The sequence below is a fragment of the Siphateles boraxobius genome, unplaced genomic scaffold (assembly GCF_051911475.1).
Source record: "Siphateles boraxobius isolate OS27281-9 unplaced genomic scaffold, OSU_SipBor_1 5, whole genome shotgun sequence".
NCBI lineage: Eukaryota > Metazoa > Chordata > Actinopteri > Cypriniformes > Leuciscidae > Siphateles > Siphateles boraxobius.
In genome coordinates, this window is record NW_027509141.1 from 30,250,312 (window position 1) to 30,266,720 (window position 16,409).

General features: G+C 36.3%; 1 protein-coding gene across 1 annotated transcript; it reads left to right on the forward strand.

Moving 5' to 3' along the window:
• Positions 1-1,571: 1,571 nt before the first annotated feature.
• Positions 1,572-15,041, forward strand: spoplb (speckle type BTB/POZ protein like b). Its single transcript, XM_077203783.1, has 13 exons — positions 1,572-1,765; positions 3,853-3,968; positions 4,797-4,926; positions 5,715-5,839; positions 5,932-6,053; positions 8,533-8,684; positions 8,784-8,911; positions 8,997-9,174; positions 9,365-9,420; positions 11,880-12,002; positions 12,091-12,233; positions 12,840-12,893; positions 14,016-15,041. The coding sequence occupies exons 4-13, from the start codon at positions 5,762-5,764 to the stop codon at positions 14,158-14,160; spliced, it is 1,179 nt and encodes a 392-aa protein (XP_077059898.1). The 5' UTR covers positions 1,572-1,765; positions 3,853-3,968; positions 4,797-4,926; positions 5,715-5,761; the 3' UTR covers positions 14,161-15,041.
• The last annotated feature ends 1,368 nt before the right edge of the window (positions 15,042-16,409 follow it).

Genomic DNA, 16,409 nt, shown 5'->3' on the forward strand with positions numbered 1-16,409 from the left:
TGAAACCAGCTTTTAAAAGTTTGAGTTTTCAGGCCGACAAAACCCCACTGTCATAAAATAAACGGGCAAACGAAAAAAAAAAATTAAGTTGAAAACCCCTAAATTATTGTAAAATTCATAACACGTCTCCAGATAGAAGTCTGTCATTTCAGTGGAAAATGAAGTAAAAATTACAAAAATGTAAAAACATGCTTATAAATTATTTACTATAAAATCAATTATGCAATAAGAAAATAGACAGGTTGAAGTTTCATTTCATATTGAATTAACTCATGTAAAATGATTTATACATACAAAAAAAAAAATATGTATATATATATATATACAGTTAACTAATAATTAGATTTAGTATTTTTACACTTTTTTGTTAAATTTAGTAACACTTTATAGTGTAAACCAAGATCATCATAACTCAAAGACTTTGTAGTTGTTTATTTAAAACCCCCTTTGTACTGTGGGCTGATGTACAATCCAGATCTACATTGAATTATAAAAGCCTTTTATTAAACTTTCATCTGCGTTTGATAATAGAATATTTTTCCTCACAAATACCAGTTCATCCACTCTCATCTTTTTCATTTAGTTGATAATCCTCTTACTTTCAAACACAGATAGTGCCATGCAGCAGGTCACAGGGCATTGAGACTCTGGTTTTGTCATGGTAATGAAGCAAGTGAGACAGCTTTCAATTCACAGACGATGAGCTCACATCAGAAATAATAGTTTTTCTTTTTTTTTTTAATCATTCAAATTGGCAAGTAACTTTTTCATCTGTTATTATTTCTATGTATATGATATAAAAGACAGTATATCTCTCCTGGCTTAAAAGAACTGCCTTTCATATTTCATTGAGTGATAGCCTGGATTTGTTGAGGATCATTACCATTACAACAGCCCCTGCAAAAGATACTGTTATCTTCTCTTGTGATATCAAATGATGATATATTGTGAGGCATCTCATTCAGTCTCACAGATGTGATACAGATCAGCGTGCCAAGAGTAGCATATTGATGAAGGAGAAAATATAATTTGAGTCAGCCTCAGTGACACTTCAGTCCGTTTGGTTATGTGGTGAAGGGGGAACTGGATAAGTCATGCCTTTCCCCATTCATATATTCAAGGCCTACATCCCTAAAAGAGTAACTTGATTTTGTCATAGAAATCCCAATAATTTTGTTTAGGTAAAGAGACTGTAATGCCACATAAATGCAGGCTTACCACATGGTGTATATTATATATTTAATGATATGTCACATATAATGTATGTAGCCTAATGAAGTACCTATAAATATATTATAGATTCACTCTATAATATCTATATCTTCTTGTCAATTTTTCGCCCCAACTTCATGGAAACTTCCAGATTCCTATGCAGTTCCTATGCAGCTATGAGTAACTTCGCAGTGCATCATAAAATGTACTAATGTAGGTGCATGTTTTATCTAAGTAATGGCAGCCAAGCTAATTAAAACAACCACGATAATCACTCTATCAGTTGTAGCCATTAGAATTTTGTGTACGATGCTAACTAACTGTGCTTGTTATTAGAACAGATGGTTTGAGAGGAAGTTATGTGCGCATGCGCAGTGCGCCTGCACAGAGCTGAAGCGCAGGCAGCGCTATGAGAGACAGGGAGAGAAAAACACCCCTTATCTGTAGAGAAAGGCTCAAAAGTTCACTCGTTTCGCACAAAATTCTTTCTACGACTCACTCAGGTCACATATCGTACCGTGTTTCTATGTCTGTGATGCGGAGTGTCTAAGAGGTTTGTAAAATTATTTTTTTCTTGTGTTTAACCACCGCTCTGCGCACTGACACAAAGACAGATGCTTAACGTTACTCGATCTACACCATTATGTGCTGTTTTGGGACAAACAAATCAGATACGTGCGGGGTTTAGTAGAATGATATTTCTTGGTTTCGGCCTTATATCAACATTGTTGACTGGGCTTTGTTATGGTTCTGTCTCTTGTTTGGGCCGTGCATGAAATGTAGGCCAAACGAGACGAGCCGTGGTCGGCTAACTTGGTTTCCTTGACTCTTTTTCCCTTCGTTTTCCGCATCAGTTGCACAGCGAGCCGATATAACAGAAAGACGTCAAGTGTTCGGCGCTCATATGTATTTACAAACTTGTTCGAACGCCGTAAGAAACAGGGTTATCGATTTATAACAAAACTTGGGGCGGATGGGGCTTATTTTGTAGCGCATTACACAGCGATGTCCGATTCGCGAACGAACGATTCGTTATTTAGAGTCGAATCTTTTCAGTGAATTGGTTGATTTGGTTAACAAAACCTGTTTGAAAGATTTGTTCACGATGCACAACCGTTCCGAGCGGTTCTCAACTCATTCGTAATAATCATTTTAAAGGAATAGTTCACCCAAAAATGAAAGTTCTGTCATTTAAGTTACTCACCCTCGAGTCGTGCCAAACACATAAGACTTTAGTTCATCTTCGTAACAAAAAACGAAGATATTTTTAATGAAATCTGAGCAATATCGGTCCGTCCATTGACGGCTAACGTCAACGTTACTCAACTACCACTTTGACGCTTACAAAAAAAGACAAAAACAAAGCTCATAAAAGAATTAAAAATCCATAAGAATTGTGTGGTTTATAAACATTCATCAGTGCACACAACAGATCTGGTAAGGAAGCTCGAGCATGTTCGCTTGACATGCGAGAACCAATGAGATTCATTCTCGTGTTACGCAGCACGTTTGAGATTCTGCAAGAGGTTTGTTCTCGTGCTTCAAGCAGGTTCGGTTGAGCTGCTTATGTTCGCTGATCAATATTTATTTGTGAATAAAAAGCCTAAATTAAATCTGTTCATCATATAAAGCGATAATGTCTCTTCAGACAATTTGGACTAAACCACTCAATTCATATGGATAAGTTTTAAGATCTCTATATCAACTTTTTGAAGCACCAAATTCAAAGTGGTAGTTGCGTAGACTGTTAATGGAGGGACAGAAATCGCTCGGATTTCATTAAAAATATCTTCATTTGTGTTCCAAAGACACTAAGTCTTACGGGTTTGGAATGACATGCGAGTGAGTAATTAATGACAGAATTTTCATTTTTGGCTGAACTTACCCTTTAACAATTGAGAATCGACTCTTTTGAACTTGCCGATTTCCAGGGATTTCGATTGACAGCCCAACGACTTTATTAAATCTAGAAACATCTCTTTCAGATATTCATTGTTATTATATTATTTTATAAACTTTTAAATAAAGTAAATTTTATATAGCCTAGCATGCTTCTAGAAAAAAAAAATCTATTTTTAGATAATTTTCTTCGGCTAATAAACAGAAGTTGTTCCTTTTTGTTTGAAGTTATTAGGTTTCAAAATCTATCAGCAGTTATATTAGTGTAAAAAAAAAAATTCAGTATGATATGTGCATCTCATTGGACTGCCATTTTGTCTGTTGTCATTTTTTCAGCCATATGTCATTTATTTTGACCATAAGGGCAGTGCAATGTTTTTGATAAGTACTTTTCAGAAAGTTCTTGCCTCAACTTTATTTTCTGTATGTCTTTAATTTCATGTTTTTTACATCTGTTTTACAATTGTCTTGTGTGTGTTCCTGTTCTCTGCATCAGTTATCAAACATCATAATGCCCTTTGCATTTATTGCTGAATTTTATGGGGTTTGCGCGTTTCACTTGTTGACAAAACATTCCCAAGCACAACTCGTTTTTTTTTTTTAGTTCAAGATCATCTCGCTCACCTGACTCAAATCTGCCCATATCAGAGTTATGATGTCAGTAGTCTGTGAGCTTCAATGCAATTGGGACTGAACAGTGCCAGTGTAGATGTGGTGTTAAAATCCAGTTATTCCTGCCAGGGTTCATTGAGTCTTTGCTGAGATTGGCATCCCATTGAACCGCCCTCATCTGCCAAGCTTTCCGCTCTGGAAGGCTCGCGAAACTCCCACAAGTGAGATTCAGCATTCTTACTGAGGTGAGTGTGCAATTGCGTTTTCATTAGGTTGATTGTGATTTGTAGATGAGTTCAATGAAGACTTGATTGTAGAGAATGGTGAATTCTGATTTGTCATGTACAGCTGGCATGTTGATACGTTTCATCCAATAGTTAAGCTCAGTTGACAGCATTTGTAGCATAATACTGATTACCACAGTAAATAATCTATAAATAACTCTATATTTATAGATTATTTATCATACCTGCTAAATATTAAAATGCATAGTGTTTATAGCCTCAAGATATTATACATACTAGTGATACTGTTCCTTGCTGACCTTGTTTGTGTACTAGTTATATTCAATTTTGTTTTTTGTCATGATGATGTTAGGCCAGCCATAATCTGTTCACCATGACTAGTGAAGAAAAAACAAGCCAGAAATCGTCCATCTTTATTGACACCTGTTCATATTCTGGCAACATTCACTGATTTTACTTAGGGGACTAAAAACTAGCAGCCACTATACCCACCGCCAATACATTTATGTACATGAATACAAAGAATACATGTTTTTATGGAAGAATTAAAAGTTTTAACAAAAATATTAGCTTTGCATTTTGGTTTAACCCTCAGAATGCAGTCATAGCTTGCTTTATTTGCGATTTTTGCAAACTATTGGACATGTAGAGTTCTGTTTGAATCAAGATTATGCAACGACTGATTTTTTTCCCGATTGATTTTGTACTGAGTATTCTGGAAGTGCTGTGTGTCCTTTTGTTTTTAATTTTAAGTTAAATGCTATACAATTTAGCTGATTTTCATGACATGGATGCATGTGAGGTTAATTCTGTATCTGTGTGTTTTAGGATGGCTTGTTTAGAGGCTGAGGTCAGTATGCACTGCTAGTCATTGTTTCCAATCACTCAGACGGCTGTGTCTCTGAGCTTGAGCCCAGGGATGACATGGAACCACAACCTGCTGATCTCTGAACACAAGGTATTATTTGACTATACATTCTCAATGACCTCCTGTATTACTCAGTTTTTGCCATTACTGTTGGTTGAGTATTTCTATTACTATTGGTTCTTTTTCAAGACTGGAGTAATGACGCTGAAAATTCAGCTTTGCATCACTGGAATAAATTGTATTTTAAAATGTATTAAAATAGAAAGTACTTATTTTAAATTGTAATAGGCCTATTTAATAACATTAGCTTTTACTGTATTTCTGATCAAATAATTGCAGCCTTGATGAACATTAGAGAGTTTTTAAAACTATAAAATACAGACTGCAAACTTTTGATGAGTAGTGACTTTTCTAAGTCTAAGTTTTTCTTGAAAAATGATCAAATGGTCAAAAAATCCAATAGACTTGCATTGTTTGAGAGCCACAAGCCACATATCCAAGAACCCTCTAGCAACCACCTCGAAACACTAGAAATCACTCTGAACACCTTAGCATTGTGGTCTGTTGTGCTTTGGATAAAAGCGTCTGCCAAATTTATAATTGTAAATGTAGTGGGGAGTTTTTTTTATAGGCTAGCATCTTTTTCAGAAAATGAAAAAATCTAGTTTCTTAGTAGAATACAAAGTAAATTATGATTGAATGCTTTTTATTTTAGCAAGCCCTATATATAAACTTTGACCTAATAGTGTACCTCAGTTGTGATTATTTATAGACATTTGAGAGAGCTGCCTTGTGATTGTATCCAGTTCTCGTATTGGGAAATCATATTGACTTGTTTTGACTACAGTTGTGCAGTTTTGTCTTGATTTTGTGTGTAGGCCGAGCAGTGAGCTAAATCAGGGGCGTGGAAGGGTGAAAGCAGGCCATGTCACGGGTTCCCACACCCCCTCCCCCAGGGGAAATGACATCTGGACCTGTGGCGGAGAGCTGGTGTTATACACAGGTGAGAGAGACTGAGCGGATGGAAAGAGAACCGTTCTGAGTTGAGAACGTGACTCCTAAATGTCCCTTTGTGTTTTTAATTTTAATCGACAGGTAAAAGTCGTGAAGTTTTCTTACATGTGGACGATTAACAACTTCAGCTTCTGTCGGGAGGAGATGGGAGAAGTTGTGAGGAGCTCGACCTTCTCCTCAGGCCCTAACGATAAGATGAAATGGTATGATTCATTGTGTTCTGAATGTTGTCGACAGCTCTCAAGTAAAGCTGCACGATTATGACAAAAATCATAATTGCCGATTATTCCCTTGAAATTGTAATTGCGATTATTAATTACGATTATCACAATTTACATTGCTGTTCCCAGCACCCAGCCTATTTGTTCAGAAATTTCTTTCTGTGTCTTACCCTCTTGCTTGAGGGTGTCAATGATGGCCTTCTGGACAGCAGTCAGGTCGGCAGTCTTACCCATGATTGCGGTTTTGAGTAATGAAACTGGGAGTTTTTAAAAGCCTCAGGAATCTTTTGCAGGTGTTTAGAGTTAATTAGTTGATTCAGATGATTAGGTTAATAGCTGGTTTAGAGACCCTTTTCATGATATGCTAATTTTTTGAGACAGGAATTTTGGGTTTTTATGAGCTGTATGCCAAAATCATCAGAATTAAAACAATAAAAGACCTGAAATATTTCAGTTTGTGTGCAATGAATCTAAAATATATGAAAGTTTAATTTTTATCATTACATTATGGAAAATAATGAACTTTATCACAATATGCAAATTTTTTTCGAAGGACCTGTATATAGGCATATTATAATACATGTTTACACAAAAATTGTTAACACACACAAGTACTGTCCCCCTTTACTTAACATACACATAAATTGTAAGAATGACTCATAGTAAAGACTAGAAAAACATTAGGACTATGCTAAAGCAATTAAATAGCACTCCCAAACTAGTTTTTGTTAATACAATGTTGATATGAGCCACCACAGTCATTTAAAAATATAAAAAATAACACAAACTGAAAATAAAGTGGCATTTTGGGGTTATGGAAACGACACTTACCATGGTAGGTAAATACACAATACTAACAAGAACTGTTAATGAAACAGCTCCTGGTGAATAGAATTAAAATCATACCTGCATGCACATCCTTCTCAGCTAACACGTGATTTATTTGTATTTTACTTTTATTTCGTGACTTACTAATTTACATTGTAACGACGTTGCATGCTCATACTACGAGCCTCGTAGTTTGTTTTGCACATTATAGACCTTATCCGCCAGAGAAACGAGGGCGCCGCCATCTTTGGAATATTGTCTTTGAACTTCCGTTTTTGCGGTCCCTCTGTATATCTCTATGGGATTGCTGTCCAGGAGTAATTAGCTTTTGAAATGGATTTACTTGATGTAAAGTTAACAAAAGTGATCATGAGGATTGTAATGTTTAAAGCAGATGTCTTAACAAATGTCAGTATACCGGGAAGATTTTAAAATGAGCCGTTCATTTATAAATAGGCAAGATCACTGTGAAAATACAGACCGGAAGGCAAAAGACAATGAGCGCAGCGCTGAAAAGGGGCGGGGCTACATAAGGTCTATACAGTGAAGCGATACACAGCGCACGCCGCAGCATTTGCGCGTGCAATTGAAGAGTGCGCGCTACGAGCACAGTATAACGGCTGACAGGACAGTAAAGTCCGTTTTTCTGAGGTGAAAGACTTTTTATTTCAGCGTGCACTTACATCACTGCCTGGTATGTCATATTGTGCTGGGTTTTCTGAAGTAGTCGTGATTCGCCTCTCATAACATAATTATGCTCTAAACACACACAGGCAGAGTGTTTTTTCTTTTGTAATCGCGGCTTTGAACGATTACGTAGTCGTGGCATCCGTAATCGTAATCGCAATTAGAAATTCGATTAATTGTGCAGCCCTACTCTCAAGTTGCTTCTTAATTCTTCTCTCTTTCCAAATATCATTGTCTGTGAAACCACTATGGCTTGTTTTGAGTTGGGTTGTGTTTACCCTGAGCCAGCTGGGACAAATTTTGGGGATCGCAAAAGATTTATTTTGTCACCAACAGTTGATTAATTGCTTTTATGATGAATCCCAGTCTCTGATGAAGTTCTGACAATATCAGACATTTTGAAGCACAGTCTTGCAGTGCGGCTGCTTCTATGTCCCTCTACCTTCCTTTACACAACAACGTGCTAAAAACCTAAACGTTTTTCATTTTTGCGTACAGACGACAACGTTGTCACGGATCCGCGAAAACGATTAAAAACGCTGTATTCTGCTGCCAGGCCAGTATTTGCCGATGTCACTTTGTAAAGAAAAATGATGTGATTATAGACTGAACACATTATGTGCATGCACATGACGCCACCGTTTTTACAAATTTGCATTTTTTTAGTTTACACGGAGACAATAACGGTATCGCTTTCAAAAACTTGAACTTTGAAACCCATTTTCAAGAGTCCCAAAATGCTGTTGTCTTGTAAACGAACGGCCAAACGCATACTTTTTTTTTTTTTTTTTTGAAATGCCGTCGTGTAAATGCCTCCTTGGTTGACAAATTACAGAATTATGTGAAAATAGGTGGTTGTTCAGAAGCAATGTTGTCCATGCTATTGAATTGGTTTTTACATGTGTATAAAAAAAAATTAACACACTTTTTCTATTTTTTTCTGTAGGTGTTTGCGAGTGAACCCAAAGGGTCTTGATGATGAGAGTAAAGATTATCTCTCTCTGTACTTATTGCTTGTCAGTTGCCCGAAAAGTGAAGTGAGAGCAAAGTTCAAGTTTTCTTTACTAAACGCCAAAAGAGAAGAAACTAAAGCCATGGGTAAGAGTTTTCTGGATGCTCAGAGGATTGAGTTTGGTTATGTGGAGTAACTAAATGTTTTATTTGTATTTGTACTTCTGTTTTCTCCTCACACTTCAGAAAGCCAAAGAGCCTACCGCTTCGTCCAGGGAAAGGACTGGGGCTTCAAGAAGTTCATCAGGAGAGATTTCTTGCTGGATGAAGCTAACGGACTTCTTCCTGATGACAAGCTCACTCTGTTCTGTGAGGTAACGTAACATGTACCGTTTCATGTATACTAAATGCTTTGGTGTAATAATGTCCTTGCTACAAACCAATGATTCATTTGTTTAGGTGAGTGTGGTCCAGGACTCTGTAAACATCTCTGGCCAGTCAAACACAAACATGCTGAAGGTTCCGGAGTGTCAGCTTTCCGATGACCTGGGTAACCTGTGGGAAGGCTCTAGGTTCACAGACTGCAGCTTGTTCGTAGGAGGGCAAGAGTTCAAAGCGCACAAATCCATACTGGCAGGTGAGCTTAGCCATCCAAACACAGCATTGACAGACGTTTGGGGTAGACCCAGATTTTGCCTTGCTAAAAAGACAAGCTGCACGGACAAAAGAGAATGTTCAGTGAAATGATAGAGGCACATGATGAATTTGGCAGTACTTAACCCACATATGATTCACTTAAAACTGATGATTCATGTTTCCTTTGACAGCGAGGTCGCCAGTGTTCAATGCCATGTTTGAACACAAAATGGAGGAGAGTAAAAAAGTAAGTGAAAAGATGCTCACTACCTGTCATAAATTTGGATGCACCTAATCTCTATTCTTTAGAATTACCATTTTTACCACATTTTATAATAATAGTTGTCATAATTTATTTATACAGTTGTAATCAAAATTATTCAACCCCCATTGCAAATCAGGTTTATTGGCTCAACACAACAAATGTTTCAAGTGGTTTCCCCAAGTTCAATAGAGCATGAAACTTTTAATGCCTTCCGCAGTCTCAAAATGAATCATCCCCCTGAAGAGAATCACTCACAACAGCACAAATCTGTAAAAGAGTTGTTGTCTCAAGCACACCTGATGCAACTAATCAAGGGCTTCATCACTTCCAGGTGTGCTTGAGCTAGAACACATGAAATATCTGAAGTGGCTAGGTTTGTTGAGTGTAACGTTTGACTGCATGTTAGAAGTATGTCTAAGTCAAAAGAATGGTCCAAAAAGTTAAGAGAATATATCCAAGGTTCCTACTCTAAATGGAAAAATAATTTGTTTTGTGTAATTTACAGGTCTGGAAAAGTATATAAAAAAATAAATCAAGAGTGTGGAAAAAAAAATATATTTTTTGACTATTGGCCCCTATTCAGTTTTCTACAATTAAGAATTTCTAAAAAAAAGAAATGTAATACACAGACTGGGTCAAAAATATAAATTTCTTTAATTAAGAATATCAATTCTTAAATCCCCAAAATCAACCTTTTAGTCTATGCTGTTTTCAGTTGATGAATAAACAAAAATTTGTAGCACCTCCCATCCAATAAATCGCAAAAAGCTTTGAGTTTTGTTACTTTTTATGTGAAACAATTCTCAGCTTTCAAATTTCGCTCATTTTATCATGAAATTCAAACTATAAATACCGTTTTGGCGCTCTTTAATGTGGCGTGACCGATCGCTGTAGCGCCTCAGTTCAAGCGATGTTGCAGCATCTGATCATCTCTTTCGCTTTACGACTAGTTACAGCACGTAAAAACATGAATGAACATTAGAAGGAATGTTAAAAGATAAAGTACAACTTACTGAAGTCTGTATTGTGTCTCATCTAATCACAAAATTAGTGTTTCAACTGCAGAAAGACCTCAGTAAAACAGCTTGTGAACCAGCGGTGCCGAATCCTGTTTCTGGAGATCTACCTTCCTGCAATTTCAGCTCCAATCCTAATCAAACTAATTAAAATCTTCAGGAGCACTTTATAATTACACACAGGTATTGGATCAGGGTTGGATCTGAACTCTGCAGGTAGGTAGATCTCCAGAAACAGGATGGGCACCCCTGTTGTAAATAATATGTCATGTAATGTTACATTTACCCCAGAAAAGTATGACCATAAACTTGTTAGTCAGCTAGAAAAATAATTGCTAAATTTATTCTCTATATTGCATATTCATTGTATTTTTACTTAACATGTTCTTCAATGTTTAATATATGTTTAAATATGGTCTGAAAAATCTTTTGGAAGGAGGTCTGGAAAAGTAGGGGATTTTTTTAAATGTAAAATGTTTGGGAACCCTTCATATCAAGTTCAAAGTTAAAGAAACAGTGGTTACACTACCTGGATGGGGCAGAAAAAGTAAGCTATCAAAAGTAAGCTATTTCTGAGAAGGCAGGTTCAGAAAAACTGACTGCAAAAGACCTGCAGCAAGACTTGGTGGCAACAGGCAGTGAGGTTTCAGCTTGCACAGTATGGCGTGTACTAAACGCATGCGGTTTCCATGCCAGAACTCTAAGACGTACACCACTACTGACCCAAAAGCAAAAGAAATGTGCTCAAAATCATAAGTAAGCCACGGAAATTTTGGAATTCCGTTCTGTAGAGCGATGAAACAAAAACTTTTAGGTCCTATGGATCAGCGGTATGTCTGGAGGAAGTAGAATGAAGCATATTTAGAAATGAACACGGTCTACAGTTAAGCATGGTGGCGGCTGCTCGGTGATGCTCTGGGGCTGCTTTGCATCCTCTGGCACTGCATCCTGCAGCGTGTGGAAGGCAAGATGGATTCATTTAAGTATCAGGAAATCCTTGGAGAAAACGTCATCCCATCAGTGAGGAAGCTGAAGCTCGGGCGTCATTGGACGTTCCAACAGGACAAGTTGGAGAAGGCGGTTAAAGTCAATAAAAGTTGCACTTTCAGTTCAATTTGGGGAAACCGCTTGAAATATTTGTTGTTGAATTATTTCAATTTCTTTTGTTTAAAGTACAAAAGTTTGGGTTAAATAATTTGATTACAACTGTATATAATATTTCATAGAATTTTAAACTATTATTTTAGATTAAAAAAATTAGTTTAACATATTTAAATAAATTAAGACATTATGCATAAAAAAAGATTAATTTATTGCATGTGTAGATTCTTTGTAATTCTAAACCAGATATTTTGTTCATTAGTGAATGAAGTAAAATAGTCTTTAGTAAATTAGTCTCTTTTTTTTCTTTCAACCCTATTGCAGAACCGCGTGGACATCAGTGATGTGGAACCGGATGTATTTAGGGAAATGATGGTATTTATTTACACTGGTAAAGCTCCTAACCTGGAGAAAATGGCTGACAACCTGTTAGCTGCTGCAGACAAGGTAAGGTGCTTTCTGCTCTGAAGGACAGGCACTTTTGTTTTGTGTTCATGCTATCTGCTACCTGCTGTCTGTTTCTCTTTCTCTTTAGTATGCTTTGGAAAGATTAAAGGTGTTATGTGAGGAGGCTCTCTGTAACAGTCTGTCTGTAGAGAATGTAGCCGACATCCTCATTCTGGCTGACCTGCACAGCGCAGAGCAGCTGAAAGCACAAGCCATAGACTTCATTAATAGGCAAGTACAACCATAATCAAAAGTACAAAGTAGTAATAATCATTTAACCTTTAAAAAATCCTTTTGTACACTTTATTATTGTTTACACTATTCATGTTTACTGAACACTTTACTGTATTTACTTCGCAAATATTTGCAAATTTAATGGCTCGCAAGTTTAATTAGGCCATCTTAAAATGATGCATGATGGGAGAATTTAGAGCAGAAGGGTTTAAAAACGTGTGAAGGGCAGTGGACCATCTAAAAAAAGACCAAATGATTTAACACTTTAAATATTTGAAAAAAAATGAATGATGATAAATAACAATAAAAAAAATATTATTATTATATTCCTTCAAAAATATTTTTTTGCTTATTAAGATTAATATCTTCCTTCAAAGAAGCCTTCAGAGAAATCATACATGTTATTGTGTGGTCCCAGTTTCACTTTGAATGAATGACTGATTAAAAGCAAAGCTGACAACTAGGCCTATATTAACTGCAATTATTTGTATGACAGTAAATCACCTGCTAAATCCTTTTTTTTTTTTTTCTTAATGGTGACAGCCGTAGCTGCAGTGCATTCTGGGAGCTCTGTGTGAATTCTGCTCTGTGCTTTTTCTTTAGATGCAGTGTTCTTAGACAGCTGGGCTGTAAAGATGGGAAGAACTGGAATAGCAAGTATGTGTGCCAACACGTTACCATCTCCCAGACTCCTTTAGAAATATAAAGCACCCAACACCTCTGTACATAGCAGGAAGCTCCAGTTTGCGCAGTAATTATGTGACTAAGATACCTGTAAAAACCAAATGATTCACAGCCTCTTTCTTGAGTTACCTTGCACAAAAACTCATGACAACTCTTATTGTATTGTACTTTTGAAAGGAATAATCTGGGTTCAGTGATATTTAAGCGCTACCAACAGCATATGTGGCATACTTTTTTTATTACCATGCAAAATACCCACAGGAATAACTTTGGTAACCCATAACCAGACGTTCAACCGCTTGTAACGGTAATCTCACCACTCAGACAACATTACAGTTTAAATAATAAAAACTAAAGCAGTAAGCCTATTACAGTGAATACAGCATTTCCCCCCAGAAAAATATATATTTAAATGAAAAACATTTTATTTTCAGGTATGCATTTATTTATTTGACACAACTGTTCAAAAGATTGGTGTCAGTAAGATTTTTAATGTTTTTGAAAGAAGGCTCTTGTGTCATTTCTTTTGATAAAAAATACATTAAAACAATTTTAAAATAACTTGTTTTGTATTTTAATGTTTTAAAATATAATTTATTCCTGTGATGCAAATCTGAATTTCAAGCATCATTACTCAAGTATTCAGCGTCACATGATCCTTTAGAAATCATTTTAATATGATTTTTTTTAAATCTGTTAAAAAATTCAGGATTCTGTGATGAATAGAAAGTTAAAGGAACAAATTAATATAAAAAGATAAATCTTCTGAAACAAGTCTCTTTGCCGTCACTTTTTATTGATTTAATGCATCCTTGCAAAAAAAAAAACGTATTCATTTCCTTAAATGACCTCAAACTTTATATGAAGTAAATATATATTGTTTTTAATTGTATTCATATTCTTCTGATCATTTTGCACCATTACTGTACTGTAGATGTGCACATTCCACAGATGCTGTGGATAGAGCTTAACTTGTTTTGAACCCAGAACATTCCTTTTAATAAGCATGATTTCACTGAATTAATAAAAATCCCAGATTATTTTTACTCATTTCATCAGTGTATGATAAATGTTTTTGTTTTTGCTCTTTCGCAGTCATGCTGCAGACATAATGGAGACTGCAGGTTGGAAAGCGATGATTCAGTCCCATCCTCATTTAGTGGCCGAGGCGTTCCGCGCTCTCGCATCAGCCCAGTGCACCCCTTTTGGTCTGCCAAGGAAACGGCTAAAACAGTCCTGACCTTTGCCCTCAGACTGCTTAGAACAAAACGCATGAAGAGGCGGAACTACCCCACCGAGCCCTACTTCCCGCCTCCTTTTTGCCCCCCTCTTCACTCGCCCGTCACCCTTACTAGACACACGATGGAGGGGCTAGTTTAAATCGCAGTGCTCAAGAAGAAAATGGACTTCGCCATGCTGTTCACTTTGGGTGTCATTTGAGAAATGGCCTTAAAGGATCTGCCCCTCCACTCCTTTGTGTCTCTATGTGTAGCTACGTGCCTGCTGCGACTGATCCCAGACCTGTCTGAATTGCACTAGCTCCCACATAATGCAGTAGTTTTAACATGGTGGTGTTTAGGACCTTGTATGTTACATGTTCATGATGGGGGTAGGGTTGCATTAGCCCTTCTTATGAACTCGTGGTCTGACGTTTCAAAAAACCAAGTATACACTCACTAAACGCATACCCATGCACATGCATCAAGTGCAAAGATCGTCTCCACTGACACTTTTTAAGTGATGATATTTCCTATATTGCTGGCAGAATGTCGCATTGTATGTTTATCATCATTAAAATTGGCGTAAGTATTAACTGAGGTCGTGCTGTAGAATACTTGGTGAAATGTGAAGCAATTCACATTATGAGTATTACATGAAAACGGCTAAAGATGTCGATATTTTGCACCAACCTAAACTTGGTAAATATAAAAAATTGTTTACCGTGCTGTTTACAGAAATTGTTTTCCCTTTTTCGCACAGTTAATTCTGACATTAGTTGAAGTTTTTATCCATGGTTTAACGTACTCTATGGATCAGGAGAGTTATTTGTGTTGGAAAACATGTATTGTGGTTCAAATTAACTTTGATTTATTGCTTTGGAAATAAAATGGAGAAAAAACAGCCAATGTGTACTTTTTTTTTTTTTTTTTTTACAAAGCACAGTTTTTAAAGTCAACATAAATTCTGAATTTAGCTAATTTCAATAATTCATGTCCATGGTCTTATTTTGAATAATTTTCCTCTCCTGTTCCTTATTCATATTCTTTTATCACCCAGTCAAGTAGAGAGAAGTTTTCATTACCCATAATAAAAAAATGCCAAATAACAAAAGAATTATGTTGACTTTAAAATTTAAATTGTGCTTTTTAATAATCTTTAACACTTTGCTCAGCAAAATGTTTTGAGATTATTTTTTTGTTGTTGTTGATTGAATTAATCTCCGCTCATTAAAAAAACTTGTGAATGTGAAAGACATTTCAAATACATCTCTGGACACTAGCATGTTGTAAAAAGTCCATATTCTCCTTGGTCTGTGGCTTCAAAAGTCATTTGAATGAACTTTTTTAAATCTTCCCTTCTTTTAGTCTTTAAACATCTGGAGACAACTTAAGCTGAGATCAAAGCCAGCGTGCCTCAAATCCTGAAAGGCCCTGTTTATCAGGCCATGCGATTACAAAACTCACACTGACATTGCGTGTATTTTTTCAGATCAGAGTCAGCATATATGATCAGACCTTTGCAAATGAAATGTTTTTCTGCTGATGTGAAAGTCATCTCTTTTTTTTTCAAATGGCAGAATTTGAAGACATTACACTGTTGAAGTGGCTGTTCTGTACTGAGATTCTCCTCTGGTAGCACAGGAGGGATGCTAAGGCTTTTAATTAAAAAGATTTTGTAGAAAATGTAGTACAGATTTGACTTCGAATGGTTTGTTTGACAACCACAATATTTTTTTGTTCACCGCATCTGTGCAAGGATTTCTATCCAACCGAATATCTGCCGACAGTCTTGGGGCTTCATCAGGTTCAGTAATTTAACATACGCACAAAAAACGTGCGTACGCCTGTCTTCCAGATGTGAAATAATTTGCAAATGATTTTGAAGTTGTGCGCAGCTGAATTGTTTCAGATCCTAATTAATGTCTTTAACATAAAAATACGAGCACCAGTCAACGTCCAAAACATTTACTTGAGAATGGCGAGCAGTGAAATTTGCGTTAGATTTCCAAATACCTGCAGTACTTAAGAATCTCTGCCACAAGGAAAAGTGCGTATGTCTGTTTGGACCCATACGTGGCGCTAAGCACTTTTCCACGTAAAAGATGAACATTACCTTGGATTTTTGCATACGCACACTTTAAGTTCAAATCTGTGCGTACGCATGTTTTATAAATGAGGCCCTTGGAGTCAATAAAGAAAATACACAAGGGAGAGTTCTGGAAACTCAAATCTCGTCTTTTCTTTAATAATGAAACAAAATACAAAAGAA

What these genes read in the sequence shown, in the direction of transcription:
- spoplb (XM_077203783.1), top strand. Translation starts at nt 5,762, where the DNA reads ATGTCACGGGTTCCCACACCCCCTCCCCCAGGGGAAATGACATCTGGA. An exon ending in AGAAGAAACTAAAGCCATGG is followed by an intron (nt 8,685 to 8,783) that starts GTAAGAGTTTTC and finishes CTCACACTTCAG; the next exon opens with AAAGCCAAAGAGCCTACCGC. An exon ending in GGGAAGAACTGGAATAGCAA is followed by an intron (nt 12,894 to 14,015) that starts GTATGTGTGCCA and finishes GCTCTTTCGCAG; the next exon opens with TCATGCTGCAGACATAATGG.